Genomic DNA, 22,806 nt, shown 5'->3' with positions numbered 1-22,806 from the left:
TAGGTGATCCTAGGGAAACACTCAAGTCTGTCCTTTCCCTCCAGTGGTTACCGAACCCTTGGCAAAGGCACTGCTCCCCTGATCAGTAATGTGTGAAATGTCATCCTTTCGCTCAGTATCTCTTCCCATGCGTCTTTGAGTTATATCTACTCATTTTACCCACCAAACTTGCTTTTATTATCTTCATCTTTGCAGAGCCAGCACATCTTCGCAGGAACTAGCTGAATCTGATTCTGCTTCTCACATCCCTGACAAAACTGTCAGCTTCATTTCCATCACAATATCTTGGTAGCTCTTAAGGGTGTCAGAGCTCAATGTTTCCCATTCCAGATTGAATTGGCACAGCTGGGGCAAAGAGGCCCTTCCTTAAGACTTGTGAAGTGAGCAACTTGGACTGACTGATCATTGAGAATATACAAATGTGGGTTTAAATTTCTACTGTAAAATAGGAATTGTCTCAATGTGGAAGGATTATAAAAAAATAAACTTTGACTTAACTCATTGATAGTTGAGAGTTACAGTATAAAAAGCAATTAGTTGTCTTTTCCCTCTGACCTGTGGTTTATTCTGATGATAATCATCGCATTAAAAACCTTTTAATCTTGTTAAGCCTTCGATTCTGACCTAAATGATAAAGTTGATTTTTTTAACTTAACTGATTGGAAAAATTGTTAGGCAAAAATTTATGCGATTATTCTTTCACCAGTCATGAAGTGTGGTATCCAAAGTTGATGATATGTAGCTTGCTACCATAAAAAGGAAGGCTGCATTGGCCACGTTGTTATAAAATCTTGCTTTCAAAGAAAAAAAATGAGGGTTTCAAGAGAAATTACTATGTTAGGGAAGTAGCTCAGTGCTGATTGCATTATATTTTCAAAATAAGAACTTTTTAAGTTACCTGAAGTTGCTACTCCGTTTTTTCTTAAGACAGACTTATTTTAAACATTTTTGGTGGACATATTATAAGCATTTTTCTCTTTGCTTGTTAGTGAGAGCATACTAAAGATTAATTTTCCTGGAGGACACAGGGTTAACATATTTTTTCATTTATTTATTCAACTGATATTTGCTGAGTGCCCATGCACTATCAGTTACTGTATAAAGGGAGTCTTAAAGAAAGAAGGCCCAGCCATGTTGAGAATGGGGAGAATGGAGTTCCCAGCAGGGAGAACAGCATGAGCTGTCCCTGAGGTGGGAAAGCACTTGGCAAGTTTTGCAGAACTGAAGAACAGTGTGGTTAGAGCTTAGTGTGAGACAAGGAGAATGGAACAAGAAGAGACTGGAATGCAGTTAAATGTGGAGGGACTGTTAATGTGCATGGAGCGATTGCCCTTAAGTTAAACGTCACCAGGCTGCTGCACATTTTCTGATATGTGATGTATTTATTTTATGATGTTTCTGATGTCTTTTCCCCAGTTGCTTCCTTCATTGTTGATAATTCTTTCACTTTGCAGCAATTATAAAATCAGTCTAGTGGTGTTTCCTTTTTTTCTTTCTAAAAGTCTTCTGTTGGGCTGGAGAATCAGATAACCAGCCTAATTAGGATTATGTCTAAACTAAGAGTAAAACAGTGATGAGTTTGCAACAGGTACACTCTCCTCTGGGCAAAAGCTTTAGGCTCTTTTTTTTTTTTTTTTTTTAGATGGAGCTTTGCTCTGTTGCCCAGGCTGGAGTGCAGTGGCACGATGTTGGCTTACTGCAACCTCCGCCTGCTGGATTCAAGCGGTTCTCCTGCCTCAGCCTCTCGAGCAGCTGAGATTACAGGCGCCTGCCACGATGCTATAAAAGCTGTAGGCTTTAATAAATGTACCACTTTCTTTCTGGGCCTCAATTTCCTAATCTGTAAAAGCAGGTTACTGATCAAAATACCACATAAAGGCCGTTTCAATTTGTAATTTGACTTACAATAAAAGATCTTTAAAACATATTGCATTGTATTATGCTTTGCATAGCTAAGTTTGCCCTTGCCACATTTTAATTATCTGCAAGCATTAACTACTTTTAAAATAACAGCATCCCCAAAGCATTAATATTGATGAAAATAAAGTAAAAAATTAAAGTTTTGAGAATTACTGTATAAATGAAATTAATATTTAATTATAGATCACTTATTCTGTTACTTTTTTTCTTTATTTGACTATGAAATTTATTGTGAGAAAATGTGAACTCAAGTGCAAATTAGTTTTGAGTTCCATGTCTAGTCATTTCTAAATTTGGTAAATGCATGTCATTATTTTCCTATTTCAAAATTTTAAATTCTATACTTTCTGTATACAGGAGGGTTACAATTGTTCATGCACACACAAATATCTCTTAAGGGAGAAGCTGTTGCTTCTGTTTTCATGTCAACTACAGCATTTGACATAGTATTTTGAACAAAATAAATGCTCAAGAAAATGTTTTTCGAATGAACACATCAATGAAAAAAAATTCATTGGCTTGAATCTGACTTAAATATTTGCTAAATGGATCAAGCACCACCCCAAGCTACTTTTCTGTCTTCAGAAAAGCTTTTATCAGGCACCAGTTGCTTAAAACTAAAGTGTGAATCTGTGGTATTCTTAAATTCTTTGGGATAATGTAGGAATGTGTAAAATGATGTTCAAGTGTCTCAGGAGAAAAGGGTTAGTAAGCAACACTTACATAGAAATGAAATTGTTTCAGACAGTGGTCAACCTCAGCAAAGTATTTGCAAAATAGCAATCAAGTGACTGCTCTTATTTGCTTTGGGGGTCAGAAGCTGTCCACTTACCTCCAAACCTCACTCCTCACTAATTGCAGGGATGGACGAGTGGAAGGCAGGGTGTTGGATGAGTGCTGACAGCTGTCCTGAATGTGGCATCTTGTTTCCTGCGGGCCCAGGTCTGCTTAGCATTACACAGTGCTTAGCTTCGTTCAGGATGTGGTCAGTGTTTGCTGGGAGGCGAATGAGACACTGGCTTTCCAGGAGGAAAGCTCCTGGAAATTTACACCAGGCATGCAAATTTGAGTGTAGAAAATTGACTGTGAAAATTCAGGGGGGAAAAAGAAAATTTATTGGTGTGGCAGCAAGGAAAATATTTCTTTTGCCTCCCCGAAGAAAAAGAAATTTCGCAGGGCTTAGAGTTTGTATTTGAAAAGAGATAAATTCATTCCTAGAAATATTTTGGTATCACTGGCTCTCAGGCGGCTCGTGTTCCATTCATTGGTGGTCAGAGCTTTCTGGGATCAAAGGAAGGAGAGGTGAGGAGTTGGAGGGGAGGACCTTACATGTAAGGGGAGCACATGTGGTGTGATATAACAATCCCTGAGCCCCCCAGCAAGTAGTGAAAATTATGTATTAGATTAATCTGTGTCTAACTTTAATGGGGATTATCTTCAGTTTAAAAAGCAAAGGTAGAAAGAAGCATCTGGGGTAAATCCTTCACGCCTCTGGAATAAATTTATGATTTTAATCTCATATTATCCTAACGTTTAAAGTATTAACTTTTTCTTAGGAATAAGCAGCTAAATTGATGGTGCCTCAGGTCGCTGCTGGCTTTCAATTTCAGGGATGCTGTGATGAACGAAGAATGAAGGGTGTGTCCAATAAAAACTTGGGCCTATCTCCTTATTTCCAAATCAAATGGTGTCATTGGTAGCATCCACTGTGGCATCAAACTTCTGCGAAAGAAGAGAAGACGGGATATACATGCGGAGGCATGTGATTCATCTTGACGTCATCTGTCCTCTGCGTTATTTGGAGAGTGGGCTGAGAAACCCCGGGACTGAAGACGTAGGGTAGAGTAACAAAAATGCACCCCACCACAATGTCTAAACACAAATGTTCACTTTTTGTTTCAGCTTGAGCTGTGACCTCTCAAAACTGCTTGCTCAGCCTTTCTTAATACCAGAGCAACTTAAAAATGAATCCCATCTTCTACCAAAACTGCTTTAGGAAGCAGCTCCTCTGGGCCCCTGGCTTTGACAGGATTCATTCTGAAATGGTCCTGTATCATCCAACCAATACAGCAAATCTGTTACTTTTATAACAGAAGAATCCGACAGGATTTTCCAGAGGCCAGCTGTGGATCTTTAGATTGTCATCATGTTACTCAGAACAGAACAACTGTTTGAATCAAAGCCAAAGATGTCCTTGAATCATTTGGTATCAGGGCATTAATGAGCTCTGCAGACATTTCAAATTCCTTTTCCTTCCCATCCCTCCCTCCCCATCCACCTTACCCAGGTGTGACTTAATCCAGTCTATTTTTCCCTAAGTAATAAGCTGTAACACACATACACTCATGCACATACACACATCCATACATACATATAGACATAAGATTTATAGGTGTATAATCTGTTTTGTGTGGTGAAGTGAGGTTTCAAAACAGTGATTTTTCAAAAGCAGCAGCAGATTCTTCACTGGTTTCTTTTAATTAATAGATTTGTAGAAGTAGAGCTTTGATTTCATTGTGTCCTGCGGTTTTTAGAAATGGCAGATGCCTCAATGATCTGCTAAGCCAACTCTGAGTTTTTGGAGATGAGAAAACTGAGGCTCAGAGTTTGAGGAGATTTGTCCAAGATCCCCCAGGTAGCGTCTGGTAGAGCTGGACTTGAGCAGGTTGTTGACCTCCTGGCTCTCTTTCCTCTATAGCACACAATTTGAGAGCCTTATTCATGTTTCTTACTTTCTCCATTTTCTTCTGCTTAAAACTGCCTGTTATAAATGGGCAAGTTTTATTCACCTATGATGTTTCTTTTTCTTGTTTTTCATGGCAAATTGATGAAATTGTGTTATTCTGAAGTCATATGTTATATGAGCACACATAATTTCAGTCTGGTATGCTCACTGTTCCCTGCCCCCCTACCCCACTACATCTGTGTGACGAATTCCACTTATAACCAGGGCTCAAGTCCTCTGTGAGTCTCTGTGCAAAGCAAAAGTTCCCCTGGATACTCACCTTCCCTCACTCTTGGCAGCTGCTCCTCTCTCTACTCCAGCAAGCCTTTGTATATGGAAGCATGAGCACTCCTACGTTCCATTGTATGTATTTATTCATTCACTTATCTCTTTTTTATCCCCAGTTCTCCAATATGGCAAATGAAATTCCTTATAAAACAAAGCCCTACATAACTTAAGACTGTTTTAGCCTTTATTTCCAATTTCATTTCTGAAGATATATTATGTCATCCTGAAGGTGGGCCTGTTAGTTTTGCTGTTGTTGTTTGTTTTGTTGTCGTTGTTGTTGTTGTTTGAGCCAGGGTCTTGCTCTGTTGCCCAGGCTGGAGTGCAGTGGTGTGATCTCAGCTCACTGCAAACTGCGCCTCCCCAGTTCAAGAGATTCTCTTGCCTCAGCCTCCCGAGTAGCTGGGATTACAATCACACGCCACCATGCCCTGCTAATTTTTGTATTTTTAGTAGAGACAGGGTGTCACCATGTTAGCCAGTCTGGTCTCAGACTCCTGACCTCAGGCGATCCGCCCACCTTGACCTCCCAAAGTGTTGGGATTACAGGCGTGAGCCACCGTGCCCAGCTGGGCCTGTTAGTTTAATCTTCCAAAAGATTATGAATCAGCTTCCTACTTTTTAACCGATATTTATTGAGCATCAAGTACTATGTTACAAATAACCATAGGACTTACTTCTGTGGACATCATGCCATGAAATCTTCACAACAATCCTGGAGAGTTAGGTTGGCCTAACTGATGTATAGATACAGAAACCAGAAAGAGGGCACATCTTTTCTAAAGTCTACTGAGTGGCTAAATCTGAGATTCAAACTCAACCATTTGAACCAGTGTTTAAGATCTCCACCCCTCCATCGCACTGCCTCTGCATCCCTCCTTAGCTCATTAAGCAGATTTTTTTCAGTATGCCTATACTTCAACAAGATACAAGCACGATGGTGGGCAGGAGGGTTGGGGGGTGGGGTTGGGTGAATTTTTGGAGTAAATTATTTGGATTGTCTGCCTCAAACATACCCCTCCAAAAGTCATCATTACCAATATGAAAGTTTAAAGTGTTATACTTTTTAAAGAAGAGGACTTAGGCCCCCTCAGCTCTCTGTTATTGTTGCCTTATCTTCTGTTTATCACTTGTCTGATTTAATTTCTTACCAACATTATTTAAAAAACAAAACAAAACAAAACAAAAAAACTAACCACTGAAAGATAGTTCCTAATTATCCCAGGATAGTGAAGAAGAGGATGGCATATTCAAATTACTACTTGATTCAAAATGTGGAAGAAGTTGATGCCTAGTAGCTTCCTCCCACCAAATTCTTGTCAGAACTTCTATTTAACAGCAAACACACATTGCATCTACTTCCCCCCACCCCACATCTTTTAATCTCAGAAGTCCTATTGGTTCATTAAGTGGCAATATTTAAATGGGAAAAAAATGCTAAAAATATCTTAGGTTTCCATCACTTGTACCTGAAGAGTTAAGAGTTATATAAGGCTGGGTGTGGTGGCTCATGCCTGTAATCCCAGCACTTTGGGAGGCTGAGGTGGGTGAATCACCTGAGGTCAGGAGTTCGAGACCAGCCTGGCCAACATAGTGAAACCCTGTCTCTACTAAAAATACAAAATTAGCCGGGTGTGGTGTCACATGCCTGTAATCCCAGCTACTCAGTGGGCTGAGGCAGGAGAATTGCTTGAACCAGGAGAGGGAGGTTGCAGTGAGCCGAGATCGTGCCACTGCACTCCAGCCTGGGTGACAGAGTGAGACACTGTCTCAAAAAAAGAAAAAAAAAACAGAAAGAGTTATATGTAACTGTGTAATGCTTCTCCCATGTTGTAAAAACTAGACGGTATCGCTGAGTTGTGACAATCAGTCCTTTATAATTCACTGTTGCTCATGTTTTGCATTTATCAGTTAGTACTGAAAAGCAAAAGGCAGGCCCTTTCATTTACATAAAATAAGAAATAAGACGCGTGAAACTTTTTAGCTTTTTGAATAACTCAGCTCTAGTGGCAGAGCAGGAATGTGTTTAAAAAAATTAAAAGTGATGAGAAGTGTTTATCTGTTGATAGAACAGCAGCAGCCTGAAGGTTGACCCTGCCTGCAGCTTTGAACTGTTTGATTACTATTTGTCTTCTCCCCTGCTGCTATCAAACAAAGGAAGCAGGTTTTGAAGGGGCAACAGTGAAAGAAGAAAGGGAAAAAGGTCTGCCCTCACCAGAGGAAAATGTTTCTTCCATATAGTTTGCTTAGAAGCTATTTTGTCCCACCAAAAGGATAAAAAATCTCTCCCATGCGTTGAGAGCAGGGAACATGTGAGTCAGGGAAATTGGGGGCTCTTTGGGACCTAAGTGTTACTGCAGACTTATGCATGTGAAAGTTAGTACAAGGGCATAGGGCATGGCTGTTCATAATTTAGCTACTGGTCAGTGTTGTCCATCCGGTAAACCCGACCAGAGGCAAGAGTTGCCGGGATTGTCTTTGATTTGTATAGACAACAGCTTGGCTGAGTTTTGTTAGAGCCATTGTTTTCAAATATTTTTCTTATCATCTGAACTCTTTTATCAAATAAAATATCAATATATGAAACAGTAGCACAGTTGCTCTGGTTGCAGTAGGGGAGAAGGCCTGGTCCCTGCCTCCTATGCTTTCACCTTCCCTCTAATAGCAGATGCTCAAGCATCAGATTTCCCCCAGGAAATAACTCAGAAACCAAACAAGGAAAGGTGATTGATGAGATCCTTTATCATCCTATTGTCCTGGGGCCAAGGGGAGTGATGCTTACACCAGTGGTTCTTAAAGTGTAGCCCAGACTGGAAGCATCAGGATTACCTGGAAACTTGTTAGACATACAAATTCAGAATCCAGATCTCTTAAGTGGAACCCAGCAACTGTGTTCTAATAAGACCTGTGTGTCAAGACCACCAGGGTTTGAGAACCATTACTAGAGCAGTAGTTCCGATTTTAAGCTTTCTCAGATTCATTGCGTAACTGGATCCTCAGAGAGGCAGGTACCACTTGCAAGGATGTTAATACAGGAAACACTTGTAAGAGAAAATGAGACAGGAGCTGGAAAAGACTGAGAGCTGCTGAAACTCATGCATGTCTACTCTGAGTGGAGGAGAGAGGGAAGGAAGATTGGGTGGAAGCATCCCAAGACATTAGTCCTAATATCTGAGTATCTTGTAATTGGTCTCCATTATTTGTCATTTCTCTTGCAAATCTCATATTTTCCTGGATTTTTTTTTCTGGCATGTTAGGGGCAGTTGAGTAAATTCAGTAAATGTTTTCTAGTAATGAATGATCTCTTGTAGAGACTCTGTATTTTGATATACTCCCCTGAATAGTGCTGTTTTTTAAAAATAGTCACTTAATTTTGCTGAACTCAAACTGTAAACTCTCTATCTCACACCTCAAATCTTGAGTTAGTTCTTATTAGCTTTAGCTGTCAGTGCTATATGCACATCACAGGGGTCAGCCACAGTTGGAACAAAGTTTATAGACTCTGCATTTTGGGCTCCCTCCTTTCTGGAATTTCCCCTTCGCTTTCCAGTACACTCTTTTTTTAAACTGTAAGTGGTTTTCTTTTGGCATCATATTATCAAGGTACTCTATTCTAAGGAGTTTTACAGCAGTTTGAGCCTTATGCTGTTTTTCTTTTGCTTTTGATTGTTTAAAAACTATAAACATTTGTTTTATTGCTTGAGCAAAATATGCCTTTCTACTGGCTTATACATTCATAAAATCAAAGACTTTAATATTCATCCCACTGTTTAGACATTATCAACATATATTTCCTGATGAGTTAATTGATTTATTCATTAATTCTTCAAACCATTGCCCCGTTCTCTGTCTACACTGTAGACATAGATTTCTCCATTACTCTAACATTGGTTCTCAAACCTTAGTTTACATCAAAATCATGTAGAGGGGCTGTTATAACACAGAGGGGCCTCATCCCAGCGTTTCTGATGCCATAGGACCATTCTTTGAGAATGACTTGTCTAACCCTGGTGACAAATTATCCTCATTTGCCAGAGACAGCCCCAGTTTTTGCACTGAAATTTCCATGTCCCTGAAAATCCCTTAGTCCTGGGAAAACCAGGAAGACTGGTCACTTTGTCTAACACACTTGGCAGTACATTGAAAACTCCTGAGTACTTTTTGAAAATACTGTTGCTTCCCACTCCTCACTCCTCTCGGCCCCACCTCCACCCCTTGCCTTCTATTTAACGGGTTTGGGGTGTGGTATGGGTATCTGGATGTTTAAAAGCTGGCTAGGTGATTACAATTAGAGGTTTGTCAACCACTGCTCTAATCACAAGCCTCACCCCTCATTGGAAGAGTTTGGTACTAGCTATTCCTTCACCTGGAACATTTTTCCTCTTCAGTGGTTCTCAGTCCTGATTATTAGCATCAGTTGGGGAACATTTAGAAAATACCAATGCTCAGGCCCCCACCTCCCAAACCCAGCAAAATGATAGTCTTCAACTCAACTCAGGCGATTCTCTTAGGCACTCAAGAATGGGAAGTCTTGTGATCTTCTCATAGCTAGCTCCAGTCATGCAATGAAAAAGACCTATGCTTCCTATCCATGCCATTTAAATTCGCCCCCACCTGCAGTTTCTCATATTTTCTTTTTCATTTAATTCTGTTTATTTTTTCCTCCAAATAGAATGTGAGCTCCATAAAAGCAAGAGCTTTGTCTTATTTATCACAGTATTACCAGTTCTCAGAAGTGTCTAGAACATGTAAGCACCCAATAAATGTTAATTCATGCCTGCAATGTATTGAGAACCATGCTTGGCTCCAAGGACAGTACAATAATGAACAACAACAATAATGACAACAACAGACAAAATAGTAATCCTTTCTGACTTCATAGAGCTCACCGTCTAGTGGACTACTTCTTTTTTTTTAAATAAGTTTTTGTGATCTGCCATTAGAACCTCAGAAAAGTAAATGGTGAAATCAATCAAGGGGACACATTTCACCACTTGAAGACCACCACTGACACCTCACCTTTTCATCGCAGTTACCAGCATCACGTTTCCATGGTTAAACGAACTTAGTGATCTATAGAAACTGAAGTAACATTTCGGCCCTCCCTTATGACAACCTGAGCCATGGTTTCTGGGCTTTGTGAATTTCTTCTGTTTTCACTGGCAACTTGGGGCCGTTGAGAAGCTGGGAGACAATGCAGCTTTCACCCCCACACGTCAGGCCCACGATAGGATCCCCCTGGTGGTCCAAGGACAGAGCTGAGTCTTCCTGCTGTGGTTGGGTTGCAGGAAATTCTCTGCAGTCTTTCACTTCAGCCAGACAGACACATGAAAGGACCCAGGAACACAGAGAAAACATGTAAACAAGTGGACATCTATTTTTATGGAAACAGACATAAATGGTGCGGGGGTGTCGTAGCACGTGGGTGTCTAGATTCCAGAGGGCTTTAGTCAGGAGACAGTGCAATGCTCAACAGCAGAAATTTAAACGAAGGGGGAACTTTGTTGGAGAGGTCAGGACTAGAGCATTGCAGGCCACGTGAATGATGTTGCAGAGTCTTCAGGACCTTAGCTGACATACCCAATGTGAGGCCAAAGCACATAGTCCCTGTACTGTTCTTAGGGAGTCCTACCTGGAGCAGAGTAGGATGGTTTAGGGATTAGGTAGAGTCAGCATTTCTTCCTCTTGCCTTTCCTTCTGAAATAATTCACCTATCAGGTCAGGTTTATTCTAAGATTAAAGAGATAATTGTAAAGTAACTTACCCAGTGATATGAAACAATCTGCATAGCCAAATAGACACTGTGAGGAAAGAAACCTTAACTTTTGCCTAGATATCTAGTTTTATTATGTCTCTAATGATTAAGTCACTGGAAATGTTTCATCTAGAGCTTTGTTTTTGCAATGCAAAATTATAAAGAGAAATCCATTAGGTGAGTGAAACATGAGCGTGAACAAGATATATTTTTCAACATACAATACATAGAATATGTACATAGTATATAATATTGTGTGTATATAGTACATATATATCATACATGCATTTATTTATCTCTTGATCAATTAGTCTATCTCTTTCATATGAAATGATAGTTTGCTGAAAGGTAGAGACCATTCTATAATACTTAGAAAATATATTTAAAATATGTCATATTAGCATTTAAACTATTTGTGTTATTCATGAAGGAAGATTAAGAACAGTGCTAGAAGACTTGTAGCTTGCTTAGGTATAACATCTACCTAGCTATATTGTCTTTTGAATTGCTTTCATTTTATCACACATATTTAACATCGCCTTTCCCAAAACCCAGGCCATCCTGTGAAGAGTCAAATCATAACTTCAGAATATCCCAGGTGGTATATTTGGCCTTGCCTCAGTAAGGAATTAGACCATCATGACTTCACAAAGCAGAGGCATTGTGGTGGGTAAAGAGAAAGGCACAGGACATTTCCTGATTAATATGTGCAGTCATGTGCCATGTATGATGTTTTGGTCAACGACAGACCACATGGACGGTGGTTCTATGAGATTACAACTAAGTTTTTACTGTACTTTTTTATGTTTAGATACACAAATACCATTTTGTTACAATCGCCTACAGCATTCAGTACAGTGATATGTACAGGTTTGTAGCCTAAGAACAGGCTATACCATATAGCCTAGGTGTATAGTAGGCTATGTCATCTATTAATAGATTTGTGTAAGTGCAGTCTATGATGTTTGCAAAATGATGAAATGCCTAACAACACATTTTTCAGAAAGAATTCCTGTTGTTAAGCAACACATGACTGTAATTGTAGATTAGTGTGAAGATGCACTAGCGAGACATTATGACACTGTATTTTACTTCATTAAGCAGTAAAAATCCCTGTTGTCTGCTTCGCTGTTTATTTGATCATTAATTCAATGCATATTTATTGAGTGTGTATTATGTACCAGGTACTGTGATAGGCACTGGGTATAATGGTTAAAATAAAATTTAAGAAAAACAGTTTACAATTAACTTGTGGAGGTAGGAAATTAAAAACTCTACAATTGCAGATATGGTTATACAAGAATGAAAATGGTGCTATGAGACACTGATGTGAGGAACATAATTTAGATGAGGAAATGTGGCACCTAAGTGACATTTAAGCCAGGAGGTAGTTAGCCAGCTAAGGAGTACTTTCCATTTCAGGGTTTCCAGAAAATCTGCAAACCTGACATACCTTGATTTACTTTCAAAACTAAAGACAGAAGAGGTACAGTAACTTGTTGTTCTAGTTTTTATTGTTTTCTTTGGGAAAGATATGGAAATTAATTTTTCCCTAGAATACATTAATCATGAAGGAAGCCACATGGAGTAATTGTGGAGGGTTACTTTATTTTTCTTTCAAGATTGTGATTTTATCATGCATATTTAACACCCTATCTTCCAAATGATGTGTGTATATTTTTCCCCTGATATCTATCAAAGACCATTTGCAGAGGAAATAAAAAATAGGAACACCTATAGGGTAGAATATTTAAATAATTTCTGCAAGATGTAGTACAAATAGTGCCTAATTTATGTAGGCTCTGCTCATTTTGCCATTTACAGCCGGGAAAGAAAAGTCCACCTGGAAAGTGACCAGGGAGAATCTCGAGGAGTCCAAGTCACTTCTTTATTTGTAAAAACTGGCCTAAGAAATTAAATAGAAGAGACTATTGGGCACAGAAATAAATGTCCCTGCTCCTGCATGACTAATCTGAGGAAATAAAACAGAGAAAGGAAACATAAAATAAAACAAGGAAGGAAATATAATCATTCTTCTTTCCACTTTGGTACTGAAAGTATTGAACAGGGACATGCACAATCTCACCCAGAACTTACTGTAAATTACAGTTCTGGACAAACAGACATCGCTCTCTGTAACAATAATAAGGAAAAGTCACCGAGAGAGATTGCTTTCAGAAACAATAAAGAAATACAAAACCATTCCATTTTCTATAAGGTCATCACAGATCACAAGCTAAAATAGAGTCTAAATGTGGAGTCCATCCCCTTCGAAATGGTGTTACTTGCAGTGCTGTGAAGTGCATACTTTGTTGGTATAATCTGTATGTGATTTCCTAACTGAGGGCATATTAACAAATTGTGTACTGGTTTTAGTGTCTCTCAACAATGAGATATTTGAATTCCATTATTATTTCACAGACAGAACTGAAATGAGTCAATATTTTGCCACTACACTTTATAATTGAGGCACAGGGTCTTGAGTTGAATGTTTTTCATTAATAAAAGTCCCATAAACATAATTCATAATTTGGGTATTTGATAATCTTCTATTTGTAAACACTATCTTTACCTGTCCTGAAGGTAAGCTTGTGGCCCAAACTTGGAAATGGAGTTCCTTTCTTCGTATGCCAGAGCAGAAGTCCTCCTCATCCTCTGTTAATTGCAGCTGCAAACACCCTCATCATTAGGTTGCTGCTGCAGAGCAAGTGCTCTGGAGTCGATAACTTCAGCTTTCTCTAATGACTTTGCTTCAACTTCCTCATCTATGCATTGAGGAAACTCTTCGTAGCTTCCTCATTGGGTGGGCCCTTAACTCCATGGCTGTCACAGAGCACATAGTCAGTATATATTAGCTCTGTATCCAAAAAGTTTAGAAAAGTGGTTTAATAATGTCAGTACAGGGCATTTTCTACAATAGTAATGCTGGTATTATTAGTATATCCTAAATATTGTCATTTATTTTCATAAGCAATTTTGGATCAGCTATATTTTATGTATAAGTAAACATTTCTTAAAAACTAAATCAACATAATAACAAAAAACTGACTGTGAAAATACAAAACACAAAAACTAGCAGCTCAATAATTTGCCTTGCAACATAGTACCCTTAAATAACAACTAGCTGGTATTGGAAGCTTTTGAAATCAACAAATGAATTGAATGGGGTGGTACATCTGTAAAGGAAAATATACTTTAAAGTATTTCAACTCAAGTAAACAGCAAAGGTGAGAAAACAGCCTTTGAAATCCTGTCATAAGGCAATATAAAAGTCAGAATCTTCATTGTTAATTTCAAGTGATTGAAGTTTTTTCTTGAGTATAGAGGGAGATAGATTTTTCAGTTTTAGAAACTCTTCTTTCCTATATGGATTGATCTTTCCTTGGCTTTTCTAATGAATACTTTTAGTGTTATACCTTTATCCTAAAGTGATCATTGAAAATCACATATCCTTTCCATTGGTAGTTTAAATATGTCTTCCCTGGAATTGTATGATGATATTTAGTGTCATTGAGTCAATTATTTTACCTTCACATCCAGACAATTACATTTAAAATGAATTCTTAAACATTCAGAATTGAAAAGAACGTTTCCACATTAAACCAATGGTTCTTTTGGTATCTACTACATGCCTTAATTTTTACCACATATGCATAAATTGCCAAAGTATCTTATGGGTTATAATAATCCTGATGGCTTGGAATTAATATATTGCCATCATAGAGCAAGTCCTGAGCCCATCTACTCTGAATCTTTGGATAAAGACAAAACTCCATCCTGCCATGCACCTGGTCAGTTGTGCAATGCTGACCAATACACAGCTGCTAACAATAAGGGTATTGTGCTTATGTAACCCAGTTCAGGATCTGATGGTTAGTCTCTCGATACATGCTGAAACACGAGGGAATTTTTACTTGCCAGGATGCCTGCTTCATGGAAAATATTGTGTCTATGTTGAAGCATACACTTACATCTCTCTATATAAGTTGGTGGAGTTGAATTCTACCAGATTACCTTAGCTTTCCAAGTCAGTTTTGACGGAGTTAAGGCTCTCTCAGTCAAGAAAAGGTCATACAGTGTGGCATCGAATGTAATTTTAGGAATTGTTTTTTGAGCACTTGTTTTACCAAGTTAACAAGTCTGTATTATGTTTCTTCTCATTGATGTGGGTGTGTCCTTGTGTGTGTATTATTCGAGAGAGGCTTCCATTTGTTGAGTGATCTTCATGCAAACATCTTGGAGTGCTTTACAAAAGAATTTTAAAAATCAAACCAAACAGGATATGAAACTGTGCTTCCAAACAAGTAAGTCTTTAGGCATGATTTAAATTTAGTTAATGACATAAAGAGCTAAATCTGTGAAAGGAAGCAAGTTCCTTGGATCAGAAAAAAAGCAGAAAACAGATACTCATGTTTTGTCTAAGTCTTCATTTGAGTAGCTCCAAAAATGTTCTTTTAGAAGTGAAGTTGGAAAATCCCAGGCTAAGTGAACTCCAAGGAGCAGTTGTTTTAGGGGAAAAGACCAGATAATAGTTCCCATGTGCATAGTGATCTACAGATTGCAAAGTGTTTTCCCAGCCATTATCTCATTTGACCATCACAACACTCCATCAAAGTAATTAAGGACAGTGTTACCCCAGTTTGCAGATGAATAAACTGATGACAGGAGAAATTAAGGAATTAAATGAGGATCACCCAGCTGGATGGTGATAGAGCTGGGATTGGCATATGGATATTGTTCCAAATCCCATGTTGTATATATAGTAATATAAGGCTCCACTGTGGCGAACTATTTACACTGGATACTTTTCTCCTGCCATTATAGCTGCCTTGGGAGTGATAGTAATGACTCTGACTTCCAAGGGTATCTTAACATTCTGCTTCCTCTCAGGAGGATCTCCTGACATTCTTGTGTAAATGGAAAAGTAGAAAACCAGGATCTTCTAAGGCAAGTGCATTGTAAATGATAATTTCATGCCTTAATCTTTTCAATACATTTAAACTGGCTTTGATGATTCACCTTTAAACTCACCCTTCAATGGTTCTCAGAATCCTCCTTGAGAAGATGAAATTGGAATGATCCCATCAGCTGTGGCGTTGTAGGTGGATTCTAATGGTAAGGGACTGTAGTGGGGAAAATGGGGAATTCTTAATGAGCTCCCTTTCCATTGCTGACTTGAACCAAATGTAGTTATCCTTGAACGTTTGAGGATTCTATAAGCATTGTGGTTTCAGACAGTGAGTCATAACCTTGTGCCAGAGGGTGGGTGATATAGTATCTGGATTGATTCATGAGACATATAGTGGCTTTTTAAGATATATTCTGAAATGAGTCTTCCAGCAGTCAGGTTTCGTTGTTGTCGTCTTTGTTTTGCCTTCTTCTCTGAAAACACAGTTATTTTCTCATTCAAGGTTTGGACTTTAAAAGCTTACTTTTTCCTTGAGACACCTTTAGCTTGAGACAAATCTAGCAAGATCATTGTTCTGTGATTCTGTGGATCTTTTGAGAAAGTGGATCCTCCTGCTTCAGCCTTCCTGCCAATTACTTTATTTTTTGTAGAGGCAAGATCTTGATATGTTTCCCTGGCTGGTGTTGAACTCCTAGGCTCAACCCATCTTACCCCACTTGGCCTCCCAAAGTGTTGGGATTTCAGGCGTGAGCCACCACACATGCCTCTAAACTTTTTTGTTTTGTTTTTTTGAGACAGGATCTCACTCTGGCACCCAGGCTAGAGTGTATTGGTGCGATTATATCTCACTGTGGTCCCGACCTCTCAGGTTCTGGTGATTCTCTTACCTCAGCCTCTCAAGTACCTGGGATTACAGGTGTGCACCACCACACCTGGCTGATTTTTGTATTTTTTATAGAGATGAGGGTTTTGTCATGTTGCCCAGGCTGGTCTTGAACTCCTGGGCTCAAGCAATCCATCTGTCTTGGCCTTCAATGTGCTAGGGTTACAGGTGAGAGCCACTGTGCCTGGCCAACTTCTAAATTTCAATGACTTACTTTTTTCTTTCTTTCACCTGCCAGACCTTGGTAATCATTTCTTCTTTTAAATTTCTTTTATATAATTGTTCAGGTGGTTCAAGATCCCCTAAAAGATGCTGTATCATTGCTTAAGGTAGAATGTCTTGCACAGAATAGGAGCTCAGTCAATGTCTGCTAATTATTAGTTTTTCCTGTTCTATATAGAATTATATAGTTTTAAGTGTTAGGCAATGTTTTTAACTTAGAACTTAAAATGGAAATCACTATGATGATTAAAATATTCTATATCCTCATTGCCCAATGTGGCAGCCACTAGCCATTTTGCTTGAGCACTTGAAATGTGGCTCCTGTGACTGAGGAACTGGATTTAAATTTTATTTAACTGTAATTAATTTAAATGTATAAAGCCACATGTAAGTAGTGGCCACCAGACTGGATGATGCATGCTATAAGAATGTGCAGAATCGCAGTCTAAATGTGAACTGTGAGTTAGAGAAGTCCTCCTGGAGGAAGAGGAACTTGGGTCTTGCAGAAGGGAAGCAGAGAGAAGGGGTGGGGTGTTTTAAGTAAGGAATATAGTAAAAGCTCTAAGGTGATTGACAGTGTTAAATTTGGGATTTAACACTGAGCACTAGGGACGGTAGTAATAATAACAGCAGACACTTATCAATTTACAGGCCACATACTAATTTAATCTTCACAACAATACTATAACTCGAAGAATATAAGTAATTTGCTCAAAGGTACAAGTTGATATTGGACCTGAGATTGGAACTGATATCTGTCTAGCTCAAAAACCTAAGCTTTTAACCACAATACTATGCTGCCTTATGATCTGCCATGTTTAGAAAGACTTACAAGTAGGAAATAGCCTAAATGTCTTTCAACTGGTAAATGAGTAAACAAATAATGGAATACATCCAATCAATGGAATACCACTTAGCAATATGAAAAGTAACAGAACTACAGATATATGTAACAACATGGATGAATCACAAATGCATTATGCTAAGTGAAAGAAGCTAGAGGTGAAGGGCTATATACTGTATATTCCATTTGAATGACGTTCTAGAAAAGGCAAAATTATAGAGACAGAAAACAGGCTCAGGAGTTGCCAGGAGCTGGCAGTGAAAGGCAGGGATTAACTATAAAGAGACACAACAGATTTTTTGGGGGACATGATGAAAATAGTGTGTATCTTGATGGTAGTAGTGGTTACATGACTATACATTTGTCAAAACTCAGAGAACTGTGAACAAAAAGGGGTGAATTTTACTGTATATAAATTGCACATCAGTAAAGTTGAATGATAAACAAAGACAGACTTACAAGTAGATCCAAGTTTATTTTCTCAATATGTTTAGTTATTGTAACCAAGCTATTTTGAAAAATAAATAATTCTAAAATTCTTGTGTCTAAACATGTCTTCATATTTATGATAGATATATAAATATATACAACACATATAATAGAAAAATGATGTAGAAATTAAAAATTCATAAAAGTGATGTGTGTGTACCTAAAGCAGTTAAATTTGCATTTAACATGAGTTGACACATTAAATGTTTATTCAATTTAGTGTTTATTTGTCATTGCCATGGCAAAGCAGTTGGAGGTGAAAGAGGAAGTGATGTTTTAATGAAACATGATTGGTAAGATGTCATATGACTTATCCCATTTTCCTTTTATTGTGTTTAAATGAAAATAGCTACCATATGAAATCATCAATCCTTTTAAAGCTTGCTTTAAAATTTTTCAATACATAATGAAATTTTCACTTTCACTCATATTTCACTTATATAAATCACTTGTATGAGACAACAGTAAAATGGATATCTTTTAAACAGATACATTTATATCCTCCTTTTATATTTCTTTCTTTTTTTTCTTTCTTTCTTTTTTTTTTTTTTCCAGACAGAGTCTCACTCTGCCGCCCAAACTGGAGTGCAGTGGTGCAATCTCAGCTCACGGCAACCTCCGCCTCCTGGGCTCAAGCGATTCTCCTGCCTCAGCCTTCCGAGTAGCTGGAATTACAGGCGTGTACCACCATGCTCGGCTAATTTTTGTATTTTTAGTAGAGATAGGGTTTCACTAAATTGGCCAGGTTGGTCTCAAACTCCTGACCTCAAGTGATCTGCCCGCCTCGGCCTCCCAAAGTGCTGAGATTACAGGCGTGAGTCACTGCGCCCAGCCCTCCTTTTATATTTCTAAGAAAAGTCTCATGCGAAATAAACTTCCTGAAGGTCTTACATCACTCTGTGGTCACTAGTTTTGTTATAAATTAGATTAGTATAATTTTTAGGCAGAGAGGACCTCAAAGTGTTAACTCTCCTGGTCCATTATCTACAGGAGGTTAGGGGTTATCCGTGTTTTATAATTGAAGAGGTGACATACAGAATTCTAACTTTCCCATGGTCACATTTCTAATGATTAGAGTTTTAGGTTTAAAGAGTGATGAATCTTAATAAAGAACTATAAACAATATTAATTAATGATTATGATTGAAGCATTTCATTTGATTCTTTGCTTTAAGCATTTCTCTAGGTTCAAGGTTTAATACCATCATATTTAATAATACTGCAATAATCCTGGTTAATCTTAAAATAGTCTCACTAGGGAATGTGTAAATTACAGGATATGTTATTCTTTGAATGAATTTCATCTACTATTGTGGAATTTGAGGTAATGAATCTGAAAACAGTGAAGGCTATAAAGCGCTTAACAAATGTTATCTTTTTCTTCTTTGTTTTTATCTGTCATTTGCTTGCCATTTTCCTTAGAATCCGGAGTAATATTCATGCATACATTTGCAGAGAAAACTCATATCTGATATTTTGGCTTGCTAGGAAATAATTCTGTTTTGTACAAATAAATATATAATTAAACATACATCAACATGTAGCACATTTTCAAAGTATGATCTAATTAAAATCATCTAAATAAAATTGTTTTTTTCTGAACTGATACAAAACCAGTAATTGGTGTCATAGCAACTTGTCACTCTGTTTAGTAATCTTGTAGTATTGTTTAAATATGTACACATATGTGTGTGTGTATGTGTGCTTGTGTGTGTATCCTTAAGACTGTGAGCCAAGACAATATTTTCTTATGTACCTCCTTTTTCTTCTTATAATTTCACTTTAAAATATTATCTTAATCTATTTTCTGCTACTTTAACAATACATGAGACTGGGTAATTTATAAAGAACAGAAATTTGTTCTCTCAGAGTCTGGAGGCTGAGAAGTCAAAGATTAAGGCACCAGCATCTTAGGGCCAGTTTCTCTGCTTCCAAGATGCTGCCTTGATCAGCCTTCCAAGATGCTCCCTGCCATTCTAGAGGGTAGGAATGCCAAGTCTTCACATAGTAAAGGACTAGAAGAGAGCAAATGCATTCCAGAAGCCCTTTTTATAGTGGCTTTAATCCATTAATGAGGGCAGAGCCCTCAATATGTAAACACATCCCATTAGGCCTCACCTCCCAATGCTGTTGCATTGGTGATTAAATTAAATTTCCAGCACATTAATTTTGGGGAACACATTCAGGCCATAACAGATATATAGGGAGCGCAAAAGTAGACATAAGTAAGGCCAGATAATTTACTAACTCTTAATTGTTATGGTAATGTTAATATCTCCATAAATATATTTCTTAAGTTAGTGAAAACTTAAACCAAATAACAAAATGGTAAATTTGTTAATGTTACATGCATTTTAGATCCTCTAATGTATTTCAGGCATTTTGGATATATTCTTTTGACCTTTGCTCATTTCTAACTACAAGGAATGCCTCATTTTATTGTACTTCACTTAATTACAGTGTGCAGATATTGCTTTTTTAACACATTGAAGTTTTGTGGCAGCCCGGTGTTGAGCAAATCTACTGGTACCAATTTTTGAACATATGCTCACTTTGTGTCTCTGTGTCACGTTTTGGTAATTCTCCCAATATTTCAAACTTTTTCATCATTAGTATATCTGTTATGGTGATTTGTGTTTAGTGATTTTTGATGTTACTGTAGTAATTGTTCTGAGGCACCATGAACTGCACTCCTAGAAGACGCTGAACTTAATAAATATGTGTTCTGACAGCTGTAGTGATCAGCTGTTCCCCATCTCTCTCCCTCTCATTGGGCCTTCCTATTTCCTGAAAGACGATAACATTAATATTTGGTTAATTAATAACCCTATATTGGCCTTGAAGTGTTCAAGTGAAAGGAATAGCCACACATTTTTCATTTTAAATCAAAAGCTAGAAATGACTGAGCTTAGTGAACAAAGCATGTAGAAAGCCAATATGGGCCAAAACCTAGGCCTCTTATGCCAAACAGCCAAATTGTGAATGTAAAGGAAGGAAGTAAAGGAAAGAAGCCATCTTCATAACATAAAAGTGCGAAATGAAGTAGCAAGTGCTGATGTAGAAGCTGCAGCAAGTTATCCAGAAGATCTAGCTAAGATAATTGATGAAGGTAGCTACACTAAACAACAGATTATTAAGGTATTCAAAGTGGCCTTCTATTGGAAGAAGATATCATCTGGACTGTCAAAGCTAGAGAGAAGTCAGTTCCTGGCTTCAAAGCTCAAAGGACAGGCTGACTCCTTTGTCAGGGGCTAATGTAGCTGGTTACTTTAAGGTGGAGCCAATGCTCCTTGACGATTCTGCAAATCTTAGGGCCCTTAGGAATTATGTCAAATCTACCTTGCCTGTGCTCCATACATGGAAGAACAAAGCCTGGATTACACCACGTCTGTTTACAGCATGGTTTACTGAATATTTTAAGACTACTATCGAGACCTAGTGCTCAGGAAAAAAAAATTATTTAAAAATATTATTTCTCATTGACAATGTACCTCATTACCCAAGAGCGCTGATGGAGATGTGTAGGGAAATTAATATTGCTTTCATGCCTACTGACACAGCATCCATTGTGCAGCCCATGGATCAAGGAGCAATTTTTATACATTTCATAAGGCTGTAGCCACCATAAATAGTGATTCCTCCAATGGATCTGGGCAAAAGAAATTAAAAACCTTCTGGAAAGGATTCATCATTCTATATGCCATTAAGAACATTCATGATTCATAGGAGGAGGCTGAAATACCAACATTAATTAGGATTTGGAATAATTTGATACCAGTATTCACGGATGACTTTGAGGGGCTCAAGACTTCAGGAGAGGAAGTAACTGCAGATGTGGTAGAAATAACAGAGGATTAAAATCAAGTGGAGCCTGAAGATGTCACTGAATTTCTGCAATCTTATGATCAAACGTGAATGGATGAGAAGTTGCTTCTTATGGATGAGCAAAGAAAGCAATTTATTGAGATGGAATCTATTCCTGGTGAAGATCCTGTGAACATTACTGAATCGACAACAAAGGATTTAAAATATTTCATAAATTTAGTTAATAGAGCAGTGGCAAAATTTGAGGGAATTGACTCCCATTTTGAAAATTCTACCGTGGGTAAAATGCTATCAAATAGTATCGCATGTAACAGAGAAATCTTTTGTGAAAGGAAGAGTCAATCAATGCAGTAAACTTCATTGTTCTCTTATTTGAGGAAATTGCCACAGCCACTCCAATTTTCAGCAGCCACCACTTTGATCAGTCAGCAGCCATCAACATCAAGGCAAGACCCTCCACCAGTAAAAAGGTTATGATGTGCTGAAGGAACAGATGATTGTTAGCATTTTTTAGCAATAAAATATTTTTAAATTAAGATGTATTTTTTAGACGTAATGCTATTGCACACTTAATAATGTTCAGTATAGTATAAACATAACTATTATATGCATTGGAAACCACAAGATTCATATGACTTATTTTATTTTGATATTCACTTTATTACAACACTTGCTTTATTGTGATATTTGCTTTTTTTGCAATGGTCTGAGCCAAACTTGTAATATCTCCGAGGTATGCCTATATTTCTTTGCACAAAATATAGAAAAACTTTGCAAAAAGACAGAATTTTGTACTGTAGAAAGTGTCAAATTTACATTAGAAGACAAATCTTCGGTAATATTAAACAACAGGTTTAAATATGAGTGGAAATGTTGACTTAGATTTTCTCTAAGATCACTTTCACCCTTATGAATTGCTAATCATCATAATTATGGGCTGTCCAATTTAG

The 22,806-nt window shown here is 37.8% G+C and overlaps 1 protein-coding gene across 19 annotated transcripts in view; it reads left to right on the top strand.

Moving 5' to 3' along the window:
* SUGCT (succinyl-CoA:glutarate-CoA transferase) overlaps positions 1 to 22,806 on the top strand; it is a 735,129-nt gene that overhangs the window by 435,808 nt on the left and 276,515 nt on the right. The window contains exon 13 of one of the 19 annotated variants that reach the window (XM_054560564.2): positions 1,643 to 1,925. The exons of the other annotated variants lie outside the window; for them this stretch is intronic. Coding sequence (XP_054416539.1) covers positions 1,643 to 1,756 — 114 coding nt within the window. The 3' untranslated portion in view covers positions 1,757 to 1,925. Of the gene's footprint in view, positions 1 to 1,642; positions 1,926 to 22,806 lie in introns of those variants that run through there. 19 annotated transcript variants of the gene reach the window in all.

The sequence above is a fragment of the Pongo abelii genome, chromosome 6 (genome assembly GCF_028885655.2).
Source record: "Pongo abelii isolate AG06213 chromosome 6, NHGRI_mPonAbe1-v2.0_pri, whole genome shotgun sequence".
Taxonomy (NCBI): domain Eukaryota; kingdom Metazoa; phylum Chordata; class Mammalia; order Primates; family Hominidae; genus Pongo; species Pongo abelii.
This window is presented reverse-complemented; position numbering and strand designations above follow the sequence as displayed.